The 22977-nt window shown below is 41.2% G+C and overlaps 3 protein-coding genes across 3 annotated transcripts; all 3 read right to left on the reverse strand.

The window, feature by feature from the left end:
• Positions 1-1190: 1190 nt before the first annotated feature.
• LOC123987991 lies at positions 1191-2144 on the reverse strand. Its single transcript, XM_046286562.1, has one exon. The coding sequence runs from the start codon at positions 2142-2144 to the stop codon at positions 1191-1193; it is 954 nt and encodes a 317-aa protein (XP_046142518.1).
• Positions 2145-2194: 50 nt separating this feature from the next.
• Positions 2195-5073, reverse strand: LOC123987992. Its single transcript, XM_046286563.1, has 4 exons — positions 5039-5073; positions 4275-4965; positions 2682-4193; positions 2195-2272 (listed from the first exon to the last, which is right to left on the reverse strand). Exons 1-4 carry the CDS (start codon positions 5071-5073, stop codon positions 2195-2197), a joined length of 2316 nt encoding a protein of 771 aa, XP_046142519.1.
• LOC123987993 lies at positions 5070-6452 on the reverse strand. Its single transcript, XM_046286564.1, has one exon. The coding sequence runs from the start codon at positions 6450-6452 to the stop codon at positions 5070-5072; it is 1383 nt and encodes a 460-aa protein (XP_046142520.1).
• Positions 6453-22977: the final 16525 nt, after the last annotated feature.

Consider the following 22977-nt stretch of genomic DNA (forward strand, 5'->3'; position numbering starts at 1 on the left):
CTGACGAAGACTGGCCCGGTAAGACTTGTGAATTGTCTGACGACTCGTGTTCGAATGAATGTCCGTGTCAAAAACGTCCAGCAAGAAGCCGCAGAGAGGTAGTCCGACGAGGTAGGCGTTGACCAAAAAGGGCCAATTAGTAAACGTTTTGAATTTAGCTATTGGCGATAGGCTGAAGTGTTCAGCAAATCAGCTCGCCGGACATTTCCCATGTAAGCTGCCGGAAAACCCAGCAGGCTGCGGTGCATGTGGGAGTCTTAAGGTGCGTGTTTGCACAGAACCGGCGATAACTCCCAGGTAAGAGCGATTGATGACTCAGGTATAGGCTGTTTGCCAGATGCGAGCGAATGAAGGCTCTGACGGTCTTGGTGACCGGTGGTACCTGGGACAGAGCGCAAGACGGTTCGAACCCTGTTGGGGTTGGTATAACTCACAAGACACATGCACGGCAGGGGGTCCTGTTTATGACACGGAATGAAAGTTTGATGTTCTGCAGAGTTAATCTGACAAAAGGTTTTAGGCGTTCGTTTAGGCCAACTAGATATCTGTAGAAAGTGAAAGTACCCGTAAAAGATTGTAAACCGCGTGTCGCGAATTTTGTGGACAATACGAGTTCTAAAATCAACGTCCTGAGTTTTAGAACCTTTTCCTTAGAAATTCTCTTTACTATCTGGAAATTCCGAATTCTTGAATAGCGATTGCCTTTTCCGTGACAAGCTATGCCTCCGACCAGTTTAGTAGATTTCCGTATAATTGTGAATTATATTATTGACCGTGAATGATCGTGCTTCTAAATTAGTATAATAAACGGTTGGTTATTCGTTCTTTTAGTTGTTAATCCTTGCCAGGTAAGCTGAATATATTGAACAGGCTTAAATTAAATTGCAGTGTTTTCATTACGGTCGACAAGAAGACCGTATGGTGGTTGATTGACAAAATTGTTATTGTGTACTTGACTGTTGTAGTTATAAATTCGCGATGCTGTGCAACATCCTCCCCCCGTTGAGAGGGCACCGATCAAATGATATTAGTATGTGTGCAGCTGTCTGAGTTCGTATAGTGGTATAGGTCTTATGATCTAAGAATGGCTAAAGCAAAGGTTATGATTCCAATAGTTAAAAGGAAACTTATGGTCTACGTATAGTTACATTAAATTAAATTAACATTCATGAATGATCGTCCTGGTCTGTCTAGACGGGCAGGGGAACGAATCGTTTTACGCTTCGATCTAGCGTGGTTTTGGCCGTTTTTATGGTGGCGGTCCGAATGATGCCATCGGAGCCGGGATGGACCTTGACGACTCGGCCTAGGGGCCAGTGCAGAGAGGGAGTGTTTTCCTCCCTGAGGAGCACGATGGTACCTTCGTTTATAGCATGGCCTCCTGTTGTCCATTTTCTGCGGGTGGTCAGCTCATTGAGATACTCTCGGTGCCATCTGGTCCAGAAATGTTGCTTCACCTTTTGGACGTGTTGCCAACTGGAAAGGCGATTCGATGGAGTATCTCTGAAATTTCTCTCACGCAAGCTAGTCAAGGAGTCGCCGATCAAGAAATGAGCAGGTGTGAGGACCAGGAGGTCGTTTGGATCAGATGAAATTGGAGTGAGTGGACGAGAGTTCAATATGGATTCGATTTCAATAATTAGGGTGTTGAAGTTCTCAAAGGTGAATAATTCTGCGCCTGCGACGCGTTTCAAATGATATTTGAATGACTTCACCGCAGCCTCCCAAAGTCCTCCAAAGTGAGGTGTCAACGGAGGGATGAAGTTCCAGTTGATGGCGCGTTCTGCGAGAAAGGTGGTGACCTTCTCGCGATGGTCGTCGGATTGTAGTAGTGCGCGTAGTTCACGTAGCTCGTTGTTTGCTCCAACGAAATTGGAACCGTTGTCCGAATACAGGTCCGTACAGAATCCTCTTCTAGCGATAAACCGTCTGAGGGCCGCCAGGAAAGCCTCAGTGGTTAACTCGCTAACGAGCTCCAAATGGATCGCCTTTACGGCGAGGCAGACGAAAACTGCAACGTAGACCTTGACCCGGTTGAGATTTCTATGTTTTCTTTCCTTTATGAAGAAAGGTCCGCAATAGTCGACTCCCACATTAGTGAATGGTCGAGATTCCGTGACCCTGGCTGTGGGTAGGTTACCCATGATGTAATCCACAGGCGGCGGTTGCGCTCGGCAACAGCGGACGCAGGTCTTTATGACCTTCCAGACCTGGTCTCGGCCGTCAATGGGCCAGTAGCGCCGTCTGACCGCATAAAGGGTGGCCTGAGTACCTGAGTGTAAATTAGCACGATGCTCATTTCCTAGTATCAATGCAGTGACTCGGGTCTTCGGCAGAATGATCGGGTGTCGTTGACCGAATGGCATGAATGAATTCTTTAGTCGGCCACCGACTCGTAGAAGTCCGTCGCGGTCAATGAATGGGTTTAGCCGTCGAAGTCCGCCCTTTAATGTCTGGCCGTTGCCCGTTGTTAGTTTCTTCATTTCCTCAGTGTAGTGCATTCGTTGTATTAATTTTATTATGACATCATGAGCGTACTTCAGTTCCGAAGCTGTGAGTGGTCCCCTTGCCGTGTGACTGCGTTTCCACCGCAGGTAGTATGCGATGACCCTGATTAATCTTCCCCATGATGAAAATCGTTCAATGAAATTGATATCAGGACAGGTAGTGGTTAGGCAAACGACAGTTTTCTGCTCCGGAAGATCGTTTGGACATGATATGTTTCCGGAAGGCCAATGTGTTTCCTCTTCTTGTAGCCACCTCGGTCCGTGGTGCCATATTGATGGTTGTAAGAATTCCTCAGGTGATCGGCCTCTGGAGATGATGTCTGCGGGATTGTCTGCGGTTGGGACGTGTCGCCAGTCTTCGATGTTCGTGTTGCCTTGAATTTCGGCGACTCGATTCGCGACAAAAGTTTTGAGTAAGTGTGGCGATGTTCTCAGCCAGTGTAATACTATGGCGGAATCGGTCCAATAGCAAATGCGATTAATGGTGACGTGTAGAGCCTTCTGTGCTGTTGTGGCTAATGAGGTTAGGAGTATCGCTCCACACAATTCCAATCGTGGAATTGACTGGGTTTTTAGCGGAGCTACCTTAGATTTTGCCAACAGGAGTTCAACCTGATAGTGACCGTCCGCATTCCTTGAACGAAGGTAGACGCAGGCTCCATATGCTCGTTCGCTGGCATCACAGAAGCCGTGTAACTCGATGGATGTTGGTTCGCTGATGAGTGTATTCCTATGAAACGTGACGTTATTTAATAAAGATAATTGCGTACAAAACTGCACCCATTCTGTGTGTACGGTCATTGGCAGCGACTCGTCCCAATCAATCTTCATTGTCCAGATCTTCTGCAATAAAATCTTCGCGATAATTATAACTGGTCCGAGAAGGCCCAAAGGGTCGTAAATTCGCGCGATGACAGAACTGATAGACCGTTTGGTAACGGATTTCGTGGGTATGATATTGGTCACGGAATATCGAATCGTGTCATCAGTGGAATCCCAAACAACCCCTAAAGTTTTTATTGTCGAGGACTCTCCCAGGTGAAGCCTCTTATTGATGTGTTGTTCGGGTAATCCATGTAAGAGTGGCTTGTGATTTGAAGCCCACTGTCGTATTTGTAGCCCGGCTGAATTTAATAACTGGATCATTTGGTCTCGCAAGGCCAAGGCTCCCTGTACCGTTGGTGCTCCAGTTAGTAGGTCGTCTACGTAGAAGTCCCTTACTAGACTCTGCGCAGCATCAGGAAATCGGTGTCCTTCGTCTTGAGCCAATTGCGAGAGGCAGCGAATGGCCAAGTACGGAGCGGCGGATAGTCCAAAGGTGACTGTGTTTAGTGTGTATGTTGTCAGATTGCCCGCAGGATCACGCCATAGGACTCGCTGATATTTCCGATCCTCGGGGCGGACTAGAAATTGTCTGTACATCTTTTCGATGTCGCCATTCAGGACGTACCGGTGACTTCGGAACCTAATGAGGATATATAATAAATTGTCTTGAACCTTTGGCCCAACGTGCAATGTCTCGTTAAGCGAAACGCCTGTTGTTGTTGCTGCGGAGCCGTCGAACACAACCCGTAACTTCGTAGTGTCACTGGAAGTCTTAGTGACCCCGTGATGGGGTAGATAAAACCCGTCGTTGATTTCGTCGGTGTCCTGTACCTCTGACATGTGTCCTAGGTCTTGGTATTCCTGCAGTACAGACTTATATTGTTGTGATAAACCTTGGTCGTGCTGCAGCCTGCGCTCCAAAGCCAACAGGCGTTTTAACGCCCTAGATTTGGACTCCCCAAGTTGCGGCAGCTTGTCGTTGAACGGGAGTGCTACTACATATCTGCCATCGGAATTCCTGTGAACATTTTGTTGGAAATGCTCCTCGCAGAATCGTTCGGCGTCAGATAGTTGTTGGATTTGTGGTCCCTCTTCTAACTCCCAGAAACGCGCCAAATCGTCCTGTACTGTCGTTGTCGCATGACAGATCGTGCTTTGCGTGGGTTTGGACGCTGGAGCACTCCCCCCGATTATCCATCCTAATCTGGTTTTTTGCAAGAATAAATCTGGACCGTTGGGAGGTGACAGATTTATTTGCCCGACACTCAATAAGGACAATGCTACTCCGGCGCCTAGTAATAGATCGACAGGTGCAGGTATGTGAAATGTTGGATCTGCTAATTGTATGTTTTTCGGGATATTTATAGGCGTGCGGTCAATAGGTTGGTCTGGAATGAAGGCGGAAATCGTAGGTATCGTTAGGAAGGTCAATGTTCGGTTGTACGTGTTGGTTTTAGATTGGATTGTCGTTGTAATCGTATGCTTTGACATTGTGGTCATAGTATTGAGTGCTCCGATGGGAATTGAACACCTTCCTAAAGGGATGTCTAACCTTTTGGCGAAAGTCTCGGTCATAAAATTGGTCGAGGCACAAGTGTCAATGAGTGTCCGACAAGCGACAGGTTGATGGTACCTGTTCAGAACATAGACCTGCGCGGTCACTAAAAGGTCTTGCGTAACGGCGTCGACTACGAAGGCTTTATGACCGCTTATTCCCGTTGGAGCTTCCGGTGTTAGTCATCTCGGCTGCCGCGTTGTCTCCGTCGACTGGGAAGACTCTGACGCCCTTCGCGGGGTGGGTTTCGCGGTTGTGATTGTTTGGTGGAGTAGCGTGTGGTGCTTCTTGCGGCATATGCGACACGTGCCGTGTTTGCAAGCGTCCGCGTTGTGGCCGTCCCTCAAACAATTATGACACAATGAAGCTCTATTTACGGCTGCGATCCTATCACGGACCGACGAACCGTGGAACCGCTCACAAAACCATATTATGTGATTTTTGACGCAGACCGGGCATCGCCTAGGTGGAGCTGACATGTGTTGCCTGTCGTTTGTTCTATGGTCCTCGTACGGGTGTTGGCGAGTCTTAGTGGACAGAAACGCGTGGCCTCTCGATGGTCGATGTTTCATGACCCGTGGATTTCCTGAAGGACCCGATCCACGAGGTTCAGCGGTTGGAGCTGCCCTCGTGATTGATGTTCGCGCACAATTAGCCCGTTTCTCGAGGAACGCGAGAAGATCGGTGTACGCCGGTACCGTCCTTTTGTCCTTGAGCGCCAGTTCCCAATGCCACACCGTGTTTGAATTTAATTTAGATAAGATCATGGATAGTAGAAGACTATTCCATGAGATTACATTTTCGCCCAGACTCGTCAATGCGCGTAGATGCTGGTTCACGTTATCTACTAAATCGCCCAAGGCTTCCGGTGTATCCCTTATGAGTTTTGGGATATCCCGCAGCGCGTCGCAATGGCCTAATATGACGCGACGTGGACAGTCGTATTTTTCGCGTAATAGTTCGATTGCATCGTGATAATTCGCGTCGGTGGTGCTTAACGCCTTGATGCACGCCGCGGCCTTACCGGTTAAGGTAGAACGTAAATACTGAAACTTCTGTACCGGTGTTAAATCTTCGTTACGATCGATCATTGAAGTGAAGATATCATGAAAGGATGACCATTCTTCTATTGTCCCGTCGAAAGTCGGCCGGCGCATCTCAGGTAGTTTAATGGCCATCGGTGCCGATGCGGTGGATGCCGGGGACGGATTAGCGGCGCGTGTCGTGGAACCTGTTGGTTGTCCATTATGCAACAGACGATTTGCCCTGGCTATTGCGGTGTAGTAGTCGTTTTGAATTTGATATCGACGCGGTTCTTCTGATTCGTCGAGCTCTTCGAGGGCAAATTGAAGGTCGTCGAATTTCTTCCAGGTCTCATTTAAGCCGTTCAAATGGGTTTCCAATAAGAACGAATCGCGTGAATCAGACTCCTCATAATAATCGAGGAAGGTCTTCAAAGAGGAAATCTGCCCGAGGATGTGACCCCGTCTACGCCGCAAGGTACCGATATTCGATCCGCGGGTGGCGGTTTGCGCGTGACTCGAACTCGCGGAGTTGTTAGGCATCGTGATGCGTATGAGGAGATAATTTGACGGTGAAACAAATTAACGATCCTACCTTTGTCGTATTAGATTGTTCGTAACGTAACTTAACTCGTATCCCAATCCCTTGCAGTGTGTAGCCGTTGCGATGAGACCACCCTTGTCGTGGAATGCTCGGTGACAAGCCGTGACTTGCTTCTGTTGCTGTGGGGTGGCTGGGATATTGTCCGAGTATCGCCACTCAATAAGTTTTATGTTCGTTGCACTCACTGTGGCACTTAATCCAATGTGGCACTGAGTTGCACTTAGTTCGTAATACACTGAATTGCACTGTAATCCGGAAATCCGGCTCGAAGGACCAATGTTTCTTAGTACGCGATGCACGGCAGGGGGTCCTGATTATGACACGGAATGAAAGTTTGATGTTCTGCAGAGTTAATCTGACAAAAGGTTTTAGGCGTTCGTTTAGGCCAACTAAATATCTGTAGAAAGTGAAAGTACCCGTAAAAGATTGTAAACCGCGTGTCGCGAATTTTGTGGACAATACGAGTTCTAAAATCAACGTCCTGAGTTTTAGAACCTTTTCCTTAGAAATTCTCTTTACTATCTGGAAATTCCGAGTTCTTGAATAGCGATTGCCTTTTCCGTGACAAGCTATGCCTCCGACCAGTTTAGTAGATTTCCGTATAATTGTGAATTATATTATTGACCGTGAATGGTCGTGCTTCTAAATTAGTATAATAAACGGTTGGTTATTCGTTCTTTTAGTTGTTAATCCTTGCCAGGTAAGCTGAATATATTGAACAGGCTTAAATTAAATTGCAGTGTTTTCATTACGGTCGACAAGAAGACCGTATGGTGGTTGATTGACAAAATTGTTATTGTGTACTTGACTGTTGTAGTTATAAATTCGCGATGCTGTGCAACAAGATCAACGGGACGGTACTCAAGAAAGTGGTAAAGGTAATGGAATTGAAACCAGGGTACAAGAAATGGTGGGATAAAGAATGTACAGAGAGAAAAAGGGAAACGAGAAAAGAGCTGAGAAAATGGAGAGGAGGGAAAGGGGAAAGGTGACATACATTCAGAAAAGGAGAGAATTCAAGAAATTCTGCGAGAAGAAGAAGGACCAACAACAAAAGAAAGAAGAAGAAGAAATAGAACAAATTAAAAACACAAATGAAATATGGAAATATATCAGACGGGTAAGGAAAAAAAGAATAGGAACAACAAACAAAGTAAGCATACAGGGCTGAAGAAGATATTTCATGGAATTATTAGAAGGAAAAGAACAAAAGGATCAAGAAGAAGAGAGATTAGAGGATACAGAGGAACAACAGGATACAAATGAAATTACAGTAAAACCTGGATATATGCAACAAAAGTTTGTCTGGATATATGCAACATCGCTATCCCCTCCACTTAGGGGGATCCCCCTAAGCCGAACCGAGCCGCTCGGCGAGGAAACCGTGTAATATGATCCGACCGTAATATCGGTGTGACTAATACTAATTGAACGATAAAACTTTTTTATTTTTAACTTTTCCTTAATGAAACTTTTACTAATGCATTTGTGAGATTTTTCTGATTAAAATGGTACCAAACACGATATGATTTGGCTACATATGTATAAGGCAGGCCGTACACCAAAGATACATGAAACACGCAACATGCAACAAGCAACACGTCGCATGTTGTGTACGAACGTAGAATAGGTAACGCGGCACGGTACAAACGATTTGTACGAACGCAGAATCGACACCTCGCTTGGATATATGCAACATTAAATGCCCAGAATCGACACCTCGCTTGGATATTTGCAACGTTTAAATGCCCAGAATCGACACCTCGCTTGGATATATGCAACGTTTAAATGCCCAGAATCGACACCTCGCTTGGATATATGCAACGCCTGGGTCCCAATGTTTGTTGCATATATCCAAGTTTTACTTTATAAAGCTATGTACAGACAGTGCGAGGCTGACTCGTGAGGCTGCCTCAACCGTTAGCTGCCTCGATCGAGTCGCCTCGCGACTTTAAGTAGAGTATGTGAGGCAATCTCGCGAGGCATGGTGAGCCAACAGTAACTGCGAAGCAACCATGGAATCAACATCGGCTACTGCAGCGTTTTCATTTATGGTGATTCATCGAATTTTAAGAAATAAAAGGACAGAGAAACGACAGCGACGATGGTGGATCAAAGAATTATATAAAATGGCTTTAATTTCGGCTACAGGTCTGCCTACAATTGCACTTATTGTTCTCTAATTATCTTCTCTGATAATATTGTTGTAATAATTTTTATCTTTCGGGTCCCATAATGTTCGTACAATGATACTCTTTGTACGTTTCGATTAGAAACAGGCACTGCTCACTATTCATTTTTTGTACGTGTCCACACGAAGCGTGCAACGAACTGCGAGGCATGTTTGATCTTGCCAAAAAAACCGACGATCATCGGCTCATTGCGCGGCTGCTTCGGAGCGAAGCAGCCTCAAACCGAGGCAAGTATACACATCGCGAGGCACGCCTCGCGAGGCAGCCTCGCGAGTCTGCCTCGCACTGTCTGTACATAGCTTAACGGAGCAAGAAGTGATGAGGCAAATTAAGAAATTGAAAAAAAGGAAAGCAGCAGGGGAAGACGGCCTAGAAAACGAGGTCTGGATACATGGAGGAAGAAAGGTACTCACCAGAATCACAACACTGATAAACAAAGTATGGAAGGGAGAAGGAATGCCAAGGAGATGGAAAGTAGGTATAATTAGCCCTATATTTAAGAAGGGAGATAGGGATGATGTAAAGAATTACAGAGGGATAACGCTACTAAATACGGCATACAAGATATACGCGATGATTCTGGAGAACAGATTAAGTGCAGAACTAGAGGAAAAGAAAATCATACCAGAGACGCAAGCAGGCTTCAGAAAAGGAAGAAGCACAATGGACAACATTTTTATTCTGAACTACGTGGTAAACAGAGAAATCAAAGAAAAGGGAGGAAAGCTATATGCTTTCTTCGCAGATCTAACAGCGGCTTTCGATAAAGTAAACAGAGAAAAACTGAGCAAGGTTATGGAGGAAAAAGGAATAAGTAACACTCTAAGAACGAGAATTAACGAAATTTACAAAGAAACAGAGAATAGGATAAGAGTTAATGGGAAAGTATCTGAAAAGTTTTGGACAACGAAAGGATTAAGGCAGAGATGTCCACTAAGCCCTACCCTATTCTCGTTATACACGGCGGACCTTGAAGAGAAATTGAGAGAAGGACAAGCAGGAGGAATGGTGATCGGAAAAGAGAAGTTTTGGTCACTGTCGTACGCAAATGACATCGTACTATTAGCAATACATCCGCAGGACTTAAAGGAAATGATAAACAGAATGAAAAGATACTTTGAAAGAAGAGAGTTAATGCTAAACGCTGGAAAGTCGAAGATAATAATTTTCAAGAAAGGAAGAAGTCAGAAGAAAAAGGAGATATGGAAATGGGGAGAAGAAGAATTAGAAGAAGTAAAAGACTTCAAATACCTAGGGTATCACTTCCAGAAAAATGGAGGAACGGAGATGCACTGGAGAGAAACAGCGAAAAAGGCGATGATAGTGATGAAGCAAACATGGGGAATAGGAGAAAGGAGATTCAAAAACAACTTTGAAAGAAGGATGAAGATCTACAGAAGCTTGGTGAAAAGCGTTATGATGTATGCAGCAGAGATATGGGGATGGAGCGAATCGGAGAGACTTGAAAAACTACATACAAAGTACATAAAATGGGTATTAGGATTGGACTTCAATACACCAACATATATAGTAATGGATGAAACAAAGGAGGACAAAATTAGCAGGATAAAATAGAAGCAGGCAGGAGAGCAGTGAGATACGAAGAAAAAACAAGGACGAAAGGAATTAACAAGATAATACTAGAATGCTGGAAAGAGGTAGATACAAAATGCGAGAGGAAAAGATCGAAATGGGAAGAACAGAGAAGACAATACTACGAAGAGAAAGGAATAGAAATAAAGGAGGTTAAAGCTAGATGCACGGGAGACCTGACGCTAGCAGAAAATCTATCACAGTTAGACAGAGCAGAGCAGTGCCAATCATTTTATGACAGGATAGTAATAGGAAGGTATAACGGAAAATACAGAGGGATAAGGGAGGAAAACCGAGCTTACTATTTGAAAGCAGAATACAAAGGAAGGGACCAGTCAATGATTGCAAGGTTCAGATGTGGGAATGAAGAAAGAGGCAACAGATACTGGAAAAAGAAAGAGGACAACGTCTGTAGAATGTGTGGATTAGGAAAGGAGACAATAGAACACTTGTTAGAAGAATGATTTTCGTCTTATTTTGATCCCTAGAATCACCCCTTAAAATATTGCCCACCTATTGTCGAACACCCTGTATATGCAGTATATATTTTTAACCCATACCCTTCTGACACAAATTTACATGATCTTATATTTTGTCCAAGTGCTTTTGTTGGCCAAATCCTTTTTTCCCAGGCAACATTTTATTAGTGTGTTTGAAGTATTTGTGAATTTATGTTATATTAGATCCACTTAACATTGCCATGAGTTTTGTACTTATATCGCTTTGCTTTACGTATGAAAAACATTCATGTTCCTCGTTGACCTTGTACCATCGCATTCAATGAAAAACTTATTGGCGCAAAATTCATTATTTTCCACTTCTCACTCAATGTAACGGAATTCTACTATAGTTGGCCTATTATTGCGATCGTTCTCACGACATAAACAAACATAGCTAGACCCCATATACAGATCGCGTAGTCAGTTGAAATGAATACCTGGCAACGTTACGTCTTCAATTAATTGCGACAACTGCAATTATTAATTGAATCATTTGCAGATTGCTTGAAAGGTAATTGTTTTGGCTATTATTATTTTTAAAAAAATCCGAAACCTGCCACGTCTGCTTGGAGCGACTAATTGTTTGTAAAAACAAACTGGCCACGTCTGCTTGGAGCGACCAATTGTTTCTAAAAAAACAAACCAACCACATCTGCTTGGAGCGACTAATTTTTATTTATAAAAAGAAACGGGTCAGATCTGCTTTGAGCGTCTGATGGAGAAATATTGATTTTTCTTGAAAGTCCGTCGATATTGTGGCTGAAATCAAAATTTGTTGTTATATGTCAAAAGAAGTACGGAACTATGGGTAGACCTACAAAACATGCACCCTATATGCGGAAGTATCGTGCGAATGAATCAAACGACGCACAGTGGGGTATTTGCCTCTCAAACGCGGTAAAAAGTCATTTTTAGAAAACTATCTCTAAAGTCAAAAGTACTATGAAAATAGTTAATTGAATATTTGGCCCACAATGTAGTATACTTGTTTTTCACATTTATTAATTTTTAACGTGGGTACAGAGGTTTAAAGAAGACAATTCCGAAATTCTTAAAAACTACAACTATTATTTATGCTTTTAATTTTCACTCAATTCAATTAATCTATGATGGGTTTAAACGTGCCAGGTATGTATTTTAATTGTACCAAGTTTTATTTTATATTATCTATAATATTTTTGGAATTATACTGTATTGAATATTTTCCATCTTTATTGTTTATTTCAAAAAAAGTCCCGTGGAATCCCGCATTCTGTTTGGTATCATTTGAAAGGGCAAAATCTTGCCTTTGAAATAAAAAAAAAATTAGCTGCTATTAGCTGCTACTCAGATATCTACAGTGATTTTTATCCGACTTCGAAAAGGAGGAGGATACTCAATTCGATCAGTATATTTTTTTTTTTTTTTCTGGCTTTGTTCACCGATTACTCCGAGATGGATGGACCAATCGGAATGAAATCTTTTGCATCTTGTAGGATATGTCCTCCGATTGGTCCCGTTATAAAAACATTTCGCATTTTTTTATTCCGAGCGGTTTTTATTGCAAAAAAAACGGGAAGTTTCTAATCTCAACATAGAATGACTTCAATGATCTTTTAATATATTGTCGGGGGCATGATTCTGAACAACTTTTTCATTATGCATAATTAACGGAAACCTTTAGTTTTCGAGATATTCGTGAAAAACTATTGTTAGTTTTTCTGCCTTTGTTCGCCGATTATTCCGAGACGGATGGACCAATTGGAACGAAACCTTTTACATCTTCTAAAGTATGTCTCCCCATTGGTCCCGTTAAACAAGCATTCTATATTTTTTCATTCCGAACGGTTTTTATTGCAAAAAACGTACTATTTCATGTACGTGCGGTGTATGTTCACCGATTATTCTAAGACGGATGGACCAATCGGAATGAAACATTTTGCATCTTGTACAGTACAACTCCCTATTGGTCCCGTTATAAAAACATTTCGCATTTTTTTATTCCGAACGATATTCATTATTGCAAAATACATTCTGGTTCAAGGAATGCACCGATTGTGATGAAAGTTTTCACATTTCGTAGATCATTCCACGATGATTCCATTTCCCAAAATTTATGTAACTTCTTATTGTTAATAACTATTGTTATTATAATAAAAAGCCTATTCTTTAGGGTTACCCTCCAAGGAATATACCGACCGCGATTTTTAAAAGTTGTCCCTGCAAGTAAACTTCGTCAGTTTCTTTACCAATTGGTTACTAATACGCTATCCTTCAAATACTGCTCGTTCCACTAAAAAGTGTGAAATAAAATAATTTTTAACAAAAAAAAAATCCGAATTCGAAATGCACTAAAAAGTATAAAATAATTTCTATTTCATTTACATCTGTATTCCACAGCTATTCATACAATCTACTTAATCGTTAAATAGGATACTAAATATATTTCAAAGTTTTCGGAGGCGGTGCAAAATTAAAAATACCCGAACAAACGGTGCTGCCAATAACGATTTGATTGTGGTATGGCAAACTTGGTAATTAATAAGTCGTAAAAGAAATATTATAGGTCCGGCTGAAAACATTTGTAATTGCAACGATTGTATCAGAAATTGGCAGCACTCCTGATGTACAGGCACTATACTGCAGTTCACGAGAGACCATACTTAAGCGCCGCTCACCAGGTCTAGAGAGATTTTTAATAACGTGTGTTATTCCCCTCTCCAGCTTGCTTCTTATTATACTTTGTGATCATATAAATGGTGGGCAGAAGTATATGACGTACGATAACTGATAACCGGTGATGATATTTTAAAGTTTCACGATACAATGAAATTCCTATTATTTGTCGCAAAAAAAACTGATGTGAACGCAGAGTAAGAAGCAAGCTGTAAAGGGGAATCACACGCACTATTAAAAATCTCCCTATACCTCAGTAGGTCATTAGCTGCGCGAATTAAGTGCGGCACACGTGAACTGCAGTATAGTTAATTCGTAATGGGTATATTGATTCCCGTTGAATATTGTTTACTTGAATTTATCAAATGGGTCATTTGTCACTGGTTGCCGACACCTGAACTAGGATCTTCCTAGTAGAGGAAAAGTTTTTAATTTTGCGCCGCCTCCGAAAACTTTGAAATATATTTAGTATCCTATTTAACGATTAAGTAGATTGTATGAATAGCTGTGGAATACAGATGTAAATGAAATAAAAATTATTTTATACTTTTTAGTGCATTTCGAAGTCGGATTTTTTTTTTGTTAAAAATTATTTTATTACTATTATTGACACCGATGTTGAATTATCGGTCTCAACGCCAAATCGATCACTTTTTGATATTCCGAATTTTTATATCAGGAACTGTTTGTCCGATTGAACTAGATTTTTTTTGTTTTATTTAGAAAGGATTGGGCTATTACAAAATAATTTTTTAAATCTGAGCTGGAAAAGGACGCGATTATGGTCCATCGTCTATACCGAAGGTTTGAAAGCAATACCAGCAGACCTCGTATACGACTAAATGACCCCATTTATACCTCGAGAACTGTATTAGTAACCACTCTTGGCCAACGACACCTTTTTAATCATAATTTCGTTTATAGATGTTGATTTCTATTTTATGATTTTATTACTTTCAAACCGATGCGATGACTGAACAAATGGATCTCTTCCGCACCACTTTAGGGTTAAGTCTACCTTAATTAAAAAGGTGTCGTTGGCCAAGAGTGGTTACTAATACAGTGCTGGAGGTATAAATGGGGTCATTTAGTCGTATATGAGGTCTGCTGGTACATATTCCTTTCAGACCTCCGGTACAGTAAAACCTGGATAAATGCAACCGAGATTGGGACCCAGTGGTTGCATTTATCCAAGCGAGGTGTCGAATCTCGGGTTACACGCGACGACCAGCCAAGCGTGAACGTAGAAAGGGATAGACAGTGGCGGAAAGAGAGAGGTCCGATGATCAAAGGAAAGAGCCGAAACGTATCGGTGTGACTAATACTAATTGAAGTATAAAACTTTTTTATTTTTGACTTTTTTTTATTGAAACTTTTACTAACGCATTGGTGAAATTTTTCTGATTAAACTGGTACCAAACACGATATAGTTTCAATTATAACTACTTGCTAAAATTGATGTTAAAGGTTGGCGAAAAGCAACAGAGATCGAAATCAAAACCAGTCGCGGTGTCGGCTCTGGTTTCAAAGGTTTCATTTATCCAGGCAAGGTGGCGATTCTGGGCATTTAATGTTGCATTTATCCAAGCGAGGTGTCAATTCTGGGCATTTAATCTTGCATTTATCCAAGCGAGGTGTCGATTCTGCGTCTGTACACATGTTTCGTATTCAGCCGACATGCCGATTCTGTGTCCGTACACATGTTTTCTATTCAGCCGACATGCCGATTCTGAGTCCGTACACATCTTTTGTATTCAGCCGACATCATTTATGTTCAGTCGTGGTGTCAATTCTATGTTGTTTATTCGATTACTATTGTTTATAAATATAATTCAAACTATATCGTGTTTGGTGTCATATTAATCAGAAAACTCTCACAAATGCGTTAGTAAAAGTTTCATTAAGAAAAAGTTAAAAATAAAAAAGTTTTATCGTTCAATTAGTATTAGTCACACCGATATTACGGTCGGATCATATTATACGGTTTCCTCGTCAAGCGGCTCGGTTCGCCTAGGGGGATCCCCCCAAGTGGAGGGGATAGCGATGTTGCACTTATCCAAGCATTCATTCGTTGCATTTATCCAGGTTTTACTGTATATATAATAGCAGAACACACGACTTACCTACCTGAAACTGGGGTATATCGCGTCCTTTTCAATTCTCAATCCTTCTGAAGGGCTTATTTTGAAGGAGAAACTTCAGGGAATATGACCATATTTTGTTCAAAATTTAAATCTCTCTGCCCCCTCATCGAAAGAAACGCAAAAAAGACCATAGTGTTGATCAAAGACAGGTAAAACGCACCCTAAATTTAAGAACAAAGTTACAAAAATTAAGATAAATTTAAGGGCCGACGGTAGTTGGCAAAAAGGCGTAACGATTTATTCTTAAATCAGAATCAAAATTGGCTTTTAGGAATTGCAGATCTGCCAATAGCCGAAGACAAAGATGGACGACCAAAGATGTCGTTTACTGATTTATCTGAACGCGGAAAAAGAAAACAGACAGAACAAATGCGGAGAACTGTGGACACTGAAGAGTTACGGTTTGCTATGCGATCGAAGTTACGCGAATCAGGACAATTAGAAGCCTCTAAATTGGTGCACGAAATAGCAGCATCTCCAACTAGGGCGATGAAATTTAGAAGGGCATATACGGAAAATTTGCACAACCAAAAAAAAGAAAAATTATCGTTGTTCAGGGCTTTAGCCATATATGTAGATGCTAATTTATCACGAACTCAATATGAGGTGATTCGTACAAGCGATAAGAAGCTTTTTCCAAGCTACTCTAAAATTCAAGCAGCCAAAAAAGACTGCTATCCAGTGAAAGAAGCAATTAATGTGCCAGCTACTTGTGCCGAGGTGAAGTTACAGTACCTATTAAATCACACGGCACTAAGGTTATTAACATATTTAGGCGAAGTAATTGAACAATTACATCAAAGTGATGGTGTTTCGTTGGAATTAATATTAAAGTGGGGATGGTTCGCAGCAGAAAGAATACAAACAGAAATTTGAAAATGATACAGACTCTGATGCGCTTTTTTAGAGTTCGTTGGTTCCCTTGCGACTGACTTCAGGAAATAGTAATCATACAAATCTACGTTTTTTATCCTTCAAAATGTTCGTAACTTATAGAAGCATTTTTAAAAAAAATCTCTTACAAGGAGACCTCACAGCAGTCGGGTCATCGATTTTGATATAACTTTTTCTGATGAATCTTGATGAAAAATAAGTTGACCCGTGTTCGGCCGTTTTCGTCAATACTCAATATTTAAAGAGATATTTAATATTTTAATTCTCTGATATCCTTAAATATTAAATTGGTAAAGCCGTTATCAACAGCTGTGTTAGGTAAACGGGTAAAGTAAGTAGTAGGCTCGTTGAACTATGCCGTCGCGAATTCAATTCCCGGTAGGGAGAAGTTCATTTTTTCTCTCCATTTTTTTTGTTTCTGCTCTTTTCTTGTTCTTTTTGCCTTTTTTTGTTTTTTTTTGTTCTGGTTTCTTGGTTTTTGTTTTTAATTTATTATAATTTTGTCATATGTATTATTTACAATTTATGGGATGATACGTATCGCAGAAACACGAGAGACATAAGTGTTTTCGACAAAATGAACATTTAATAAAAGCTGATGCATTGCAAGAGCACTTTGCTTTTCTTACACTATCCGGAAAACATACTTGGTTAACATTAAAAAAAAACCGATCTATCGGATATTAAAGTTACAAAATTTGACTGAAGTTTTACGATGTGTACCACCCCGTAAATTGTAAATAATACATATGACAAAATTATAATAAATTAAAAACAAAAAACAAGGAAACAGGACAAAAAAAGCAGAAACTAAAAAAATGTAGAAAAAAAATGAGTTAACCTCAAAGGATTTGAACTCACGACGGCGTAGTTCAACAAGCCTACTACTTTATCCGTTTCCCTAACACCGCTGTAGATAAGCGTCTTATCAATTTAATACTTAAGTATATCAGAGAATTAAAATATTAAATATCTCTTTAAATATTAAGTATTGACGAAAACGTCCAAACACGGGTCAACTTATTTTTCATCAAGATTCACCGGAAAAAGTTATATCAAAATCGATGACCCAACTGCTGTGTGGTCTCCTTGTTAGGTAAAAATGTTATATGGCAAAATCCAACACCATCCTCACCTCGCTACTGCCGACCAATTCGTCTGCGATCGATTCGTAAAGGAAACGTCGAACATTATTCAAGAGGAGGTGAATTATGTTCAAGACCAGGTTAATAATTTACAAATTATTAAAATTGGAGGTAATAAAAAACAATTCGAATATATTTTAAACTAACTTTTAGTATTGATAAAATAATAATAACATTAAATTTAATTGTTTTAAATTGAAGAACATGAAGTAAAATTTACCATGATAATGACCATGGTGGATGGAAAAGTATGTAATGCCATCACTAGTACATTATCAACGATGAGGTGTTATATTTGCGGAGCCACATCAAGCACTTTCAATAATTTGCCAATTACGAAAGAAATTGACCCTGACACGATAAAATTTGGTTTGTCAATATTATACGCTAGAATACGGCTCTTCGAAACATTATTGCATTTGAGATATAAACTGCCAGTAAAAAAATGGCAGATAAGAACCGAAACGGATAAAAAGGGTATAGCTGGATAAGATGGTCAAAAGTGCCCCTAAACCAAATTCGACTTGCTATGAACCATTCGATAGGTGATCAAAAAAATCAGTCTGTGCCAAGTTTCAACCCTGTATCTCATCTGGGAGGGTAGTTACGGGTGAAAATGTAATCGTGAAGTTTTTGGCCAATTTCTCCTATTTAATGACATTCGAAAATTCTGAAAAAAATCAGAGACATTTCTATTTGTGAGGCATATATTACAGAATTTTTTCAGACTTTTAGATCGAAAACTGAAGCCGTGAAAAATCAAAAACATCAAAAAATGCTGAAAAATGGAGATTTTGTATGGAAGGAGTCGCGGATCTAGATTCATATTTTTTCTATAAGTGTATATTATCGATACTATTATTCTCAATTTTTTTGAGAATTTTTGGTCAGGTGCGCCATAGTTAAAAAAATTAAAAACCGATATTTTCGACATATTTCATGCGATAGCATGAGAAACACTTTCAATTTTTAAAAGAACCTTTATACTGTGACCCTTTTGGGAGTGCACTCTATACGTGTAGTCGCTCGTTACAAAATGCGTTGGGCGTCAGCCACGTTCCATGGCGAGGAGGGAATTATGGGACAGAAAAAGGGGGTCTTACAAGGGATGGGCCTCGTGGCACTTCGTACGATCTTCGTGGGGGAGGTCGCAAGGAGGACGATTGTGGGTGGGGAAAATCTCAGGGTCAGGATGGGTCGGCAGGATGCTCTTACGTTACGTCTCGAGGTAGGATTATTGACGAGAAATCGTAAGGGGAGGACAAAGGGGAACAGCGAAAACGCCGGTCGCGGGCGAAACGTCCGCGGACGAGAAATTTCCGTGGCTCGACTCAGAAGATACAATTTGAAAAGGGATAATAATACCAATGACTCACCGGTGCTGCACCTTTTGCACTCACCCTCTCAATCTGCACTCTTTCTATAATCGCTCGCTTCGAGATCACGGCACAGGTTACTCGTGAGCTGCTCTTGGAATCGCCAAACTATCTCGCTCTGAATCGCAAAACTATCACTTTGTTATACGCCGAAACGCAGAGTGACGGATCGTCGTCGCGGTATCGGCGACGAGCCCGTCGGGAGGAGTTTTTGGGGAGGGGATGGACGGATTTTGGGACATCTCTCGGGGCTGGGGATAATCGATAATCGATTTGCCGGGTATCGGGGTCGATGGGGCTGGCGGATCTTTGGTGTTGACGGATGCAGGTTGAGGTCTTCGGGCTCGGCGACAGATGGCTCTAGATGGCTCTCTTTTATGGAAGATTTATTCCATGTATGAAATGAATAGTTAGAGTTTTAATATTGAAAATATGTATTTGAAAATGTTGTTATAAATGCAGATGCGTGTTTTAGTTTGAATTGCTCAGCGAAGAAAGAATGGTTACAAAAGTAATTCTGATTTGTTTAAAATAACAAAAGAACAATAAACGTTGTTACAAAAAGTTGGCGGTGAGAAAATTCTTCAATCTGTCTTATCGACAGCGGCCGCCACACTTTGGCTGCTGTTCCAAGCAGGGTGGATGTCTCTTTCTGGGTCCATCGTTACTCCCTTGTTCTGAGAGGAGTTGGGGGTCTGTCGCCTGCCTCGCTGCTCCTCTTAGGCCGCGTTCAGACTAGGCAACTTAGTTGTACAACTTTCCGTGCAACTTCGGGTCCGAATTTTTGTGTTTCTGGCCGTGCCTGTACCAGGTATGCCGTCTGAAAAAGGAAATAGTTTTCTCTTGTAGAAATACCAACTTCCGTATTTTTTATTAGATCTTTGCGGATGCGGCGTCAATCGATTCTTTATGTTTTTGCGATCAAAATGAAACCAAACGCGACATAAGTTGGACAATAATTAACCAAGTTACGTGAAAAATCTAAATGCATAGTTAAAAGCCAATTTTGTTAAAACTAGTCCGGTTTACGTGATATGAGGTATCATTTTAATCGGGAGAACACCAGCAATCCATTGGTACCACTTTCATACCGATGCGATGAAAAATAAAGAATTTGATGTTTTGAAAAATTAATGCGGTCAGTAGGTTCGACCTTAGGCCGCCGAGCGCCTACCTGGGGCCTGCACTCGGTATGTCGTGCGAAAAAGAAAATGGTTTATCTATTTACTCTATGTTTCACTGGAACAGCGGTTGTATTTAAAAATGGGCGGACCCTATGAGAATTTAACCAGCAGAGCCCACCTTCCTTTCCTTTGCAATTTTCTGTGCTGCTGGTAAATGCTAGGCGACAAGAGAAAACAACCATTTTCTTTTTCGCATGACATACCGGGTACAAGCCCCAGGTAGGCGCTCGGCGGCCTAAGGTCGAACCGACTGACCGCATTAATTTTTCAAAACATCAAATTCTTTATTTTTCATCGCATCGGTATGAAAGTGGTACCAATGGATTGCTGGTGTTCTCCCGATTAAAATGATACCTCATATCACGTAAACCGGACTAGTTTTAACAAAATTGGCTTTTAACTATGCATTTAGATTTTTCACGTAACTTGATTAATTATTGTCCAACTTATGTCGCGTTTGGTTTCATTTTGATCGCCAAAACATAAGGAATCGATTGACGTAGCTTCCGCAAAGATCTAATAAAAAATACGGAAGTTGGTATTTCCACAAGAGAAAACCATTTTCTTTTTCGGGCGGCATACCTGGTACAGGCACGGCCAGAAACACAAAAATTCGGACCCGAAGTTGCACGGAAAGTTGTACAACTAAGTTGCCTAGTCTGAACACGGCCTTAGGGTTGTCCGCTCCTTGGGGTTCCTTCCGTCGCCTCCATCGGCCCGATCCCGGCGGGCAGGGAGAAAGTGGTAAGGTGAGGGAAGGGTGTTTTGGTGGGTTTCGGGTTAGAGTGGGGGGTGGGAAAGCGCAACGATTGTAACGGGGGGTACACGTAACACCACGTTACAATACACTTACGATTAGTGTATTATGTGATTTTTGATGTTTCTGCACTGAACGAAACTGAAAAACATGTATTTTATAGAAAAAAAATCAGCGTGAGCGGATTAGAACCTACGAAAAGCCTAGCAGCGGTTTAGCAGTCAGGCGCCTTAAGGGGGTAGACACGGCACGTGATCTCTCCAATTCGAGACGTCGGTATTACAGCAGTTTTTTCGTTGGGCCTGATGGAGCCACTTGCGTGGTTTGTTACGAATTTGATAGGTTTAATTCTCAGCTAGCGTGCGCGCAACACGATCTAGGAAGGCAACAGCGCCTCAAGTATTTTTACAATCACATTCAAACGCTCATCTCGCCAGAGGCATCGCGACAATACGGCTGAAGAACAAAATCGAAACATTGACGCGTGTTTAGAGTGAGAGGTACGGCGATTATGCTATCTTTCTTTGAACCTAAATGATAGAATTGTCCCGCTCCGGTAAATTCTGACTGACTGAACGCATGGATTTTATATAGCGCATCGTAGCACGCCTCGCTGCTGAAAAATATATACATATATGCCTACTCTGAAGAACCGAAGGAACGTGCAATCTGAGAATTTTTTTAGAAAAAGTTATTAGCTTCTTTAAATAAATGTTTTTTAATTCATAAAAGCATACAGCGTCACGCAATTGGGACGGTTTACATCTTGAATTTGGTAAGAGATAGGAAAAAGCTGTTCATGTAAAAGTTCAATGGTATGATAATGTTTATTTTTCTGACTTCATTTTCTTCATGAATGCAACGATGCACTAAAAAAATGCAGATGCGCTTTTTATTGATGTAAATAGAATTGCATTTTTTTCTTTACTCGTATCAACTCCTTGAAACATTCTGTATAAAAAAGTACTATTAGAACTAATAAATGGAGAGGCCTCGGCTCCTTCTCTCATCTCCCCTCGCTACTATTCCCTCTCACTATTTTGCTGACGCGCCTATATTGTAACGAACCCCTCTTAGTTTGGGACTCGAAAATTGTTACGTTTAGATTAAATAAAATGATCACTTAAAACCATCGTGTTAATGGGCGGATATCTGATTTGTTTTATTTGGACGAACGCAGTTTACACAATTAGTTACGAATGGATGACGACGTGCTAACCCGATGGGTCGTTTTTAAACAAGGAACTGTTGATCTGTTATCGAGAATTTGAAACGAGAAATTTTCACCCTTTACTGATTTGAGAAATTGCGCCAACCCTGCCGGTAGAACACAATCGTATGGTCCCAGATTTTAACTTATCTTTTTCTTTGGGAAAACGCCTCCTCTATGTGGGCCCTTCCAGTCGTCGATCGTCCTCGATTTTGGTTTAGCAATGATTTTGATGTTTGAGTTCCCTTGGATACGATCCTTAGCGGAAGAGAGCGATTAGTCGCTTGGCATGATATTATATGGGTCTTCTTCCACCACAATAAGGTGCGTGTGCCGTGATTTCGGCACCTCGACGTCGGTGGGCGCCAGATTTCAAATGATACTTTACAATATCTAACAGTACAATGTTTAAAAAACTAATATTTCGTGAGATATCTCATACTTTTCATATGTCTTACCATTCAACTTTTACATCAATAGCTTTTTCCTATCTCTTACCAAATTTAAGATATAACTCGTCCCAATTGCGTGTCGCTTGTATTTCGAGAAACCTATAGTAACTTTGTTTTTCCGAAACTAATAAAAAATACAAAGGAGTCAATATTCTGAGTGAATACAAATAATTTAAATAAATAAATATCTCGTATACAACTTATATAAACGTTTGCAGAATTATTGCAAGGAGGAGGTATATTCTTCTTTTGTTATAACTCCTCTTTGAGCGAGGTTTGTTATGGGGTGCTGTGAAAAATCCAGGCGGGCGTCAGTCAAAACCGGGCGAAAAGGGACAATCTCAACATTCAGAATGAGAGAA

This window comes from Osmia bicornis, chromosome 7, assembly GCF_907164935.1.
Source record: "Osmia bicornis bicornis chromosome 7, iOsmBic2.1, whole genome shotgun sequence".
Classification (NCBI taxonomy): domain Eukaryota; kingdom Metazoa; phylum Arthropoda; class Insecta; order Hymenoptera; family Megachilidae; genus Osmia; species Osmia bicornis.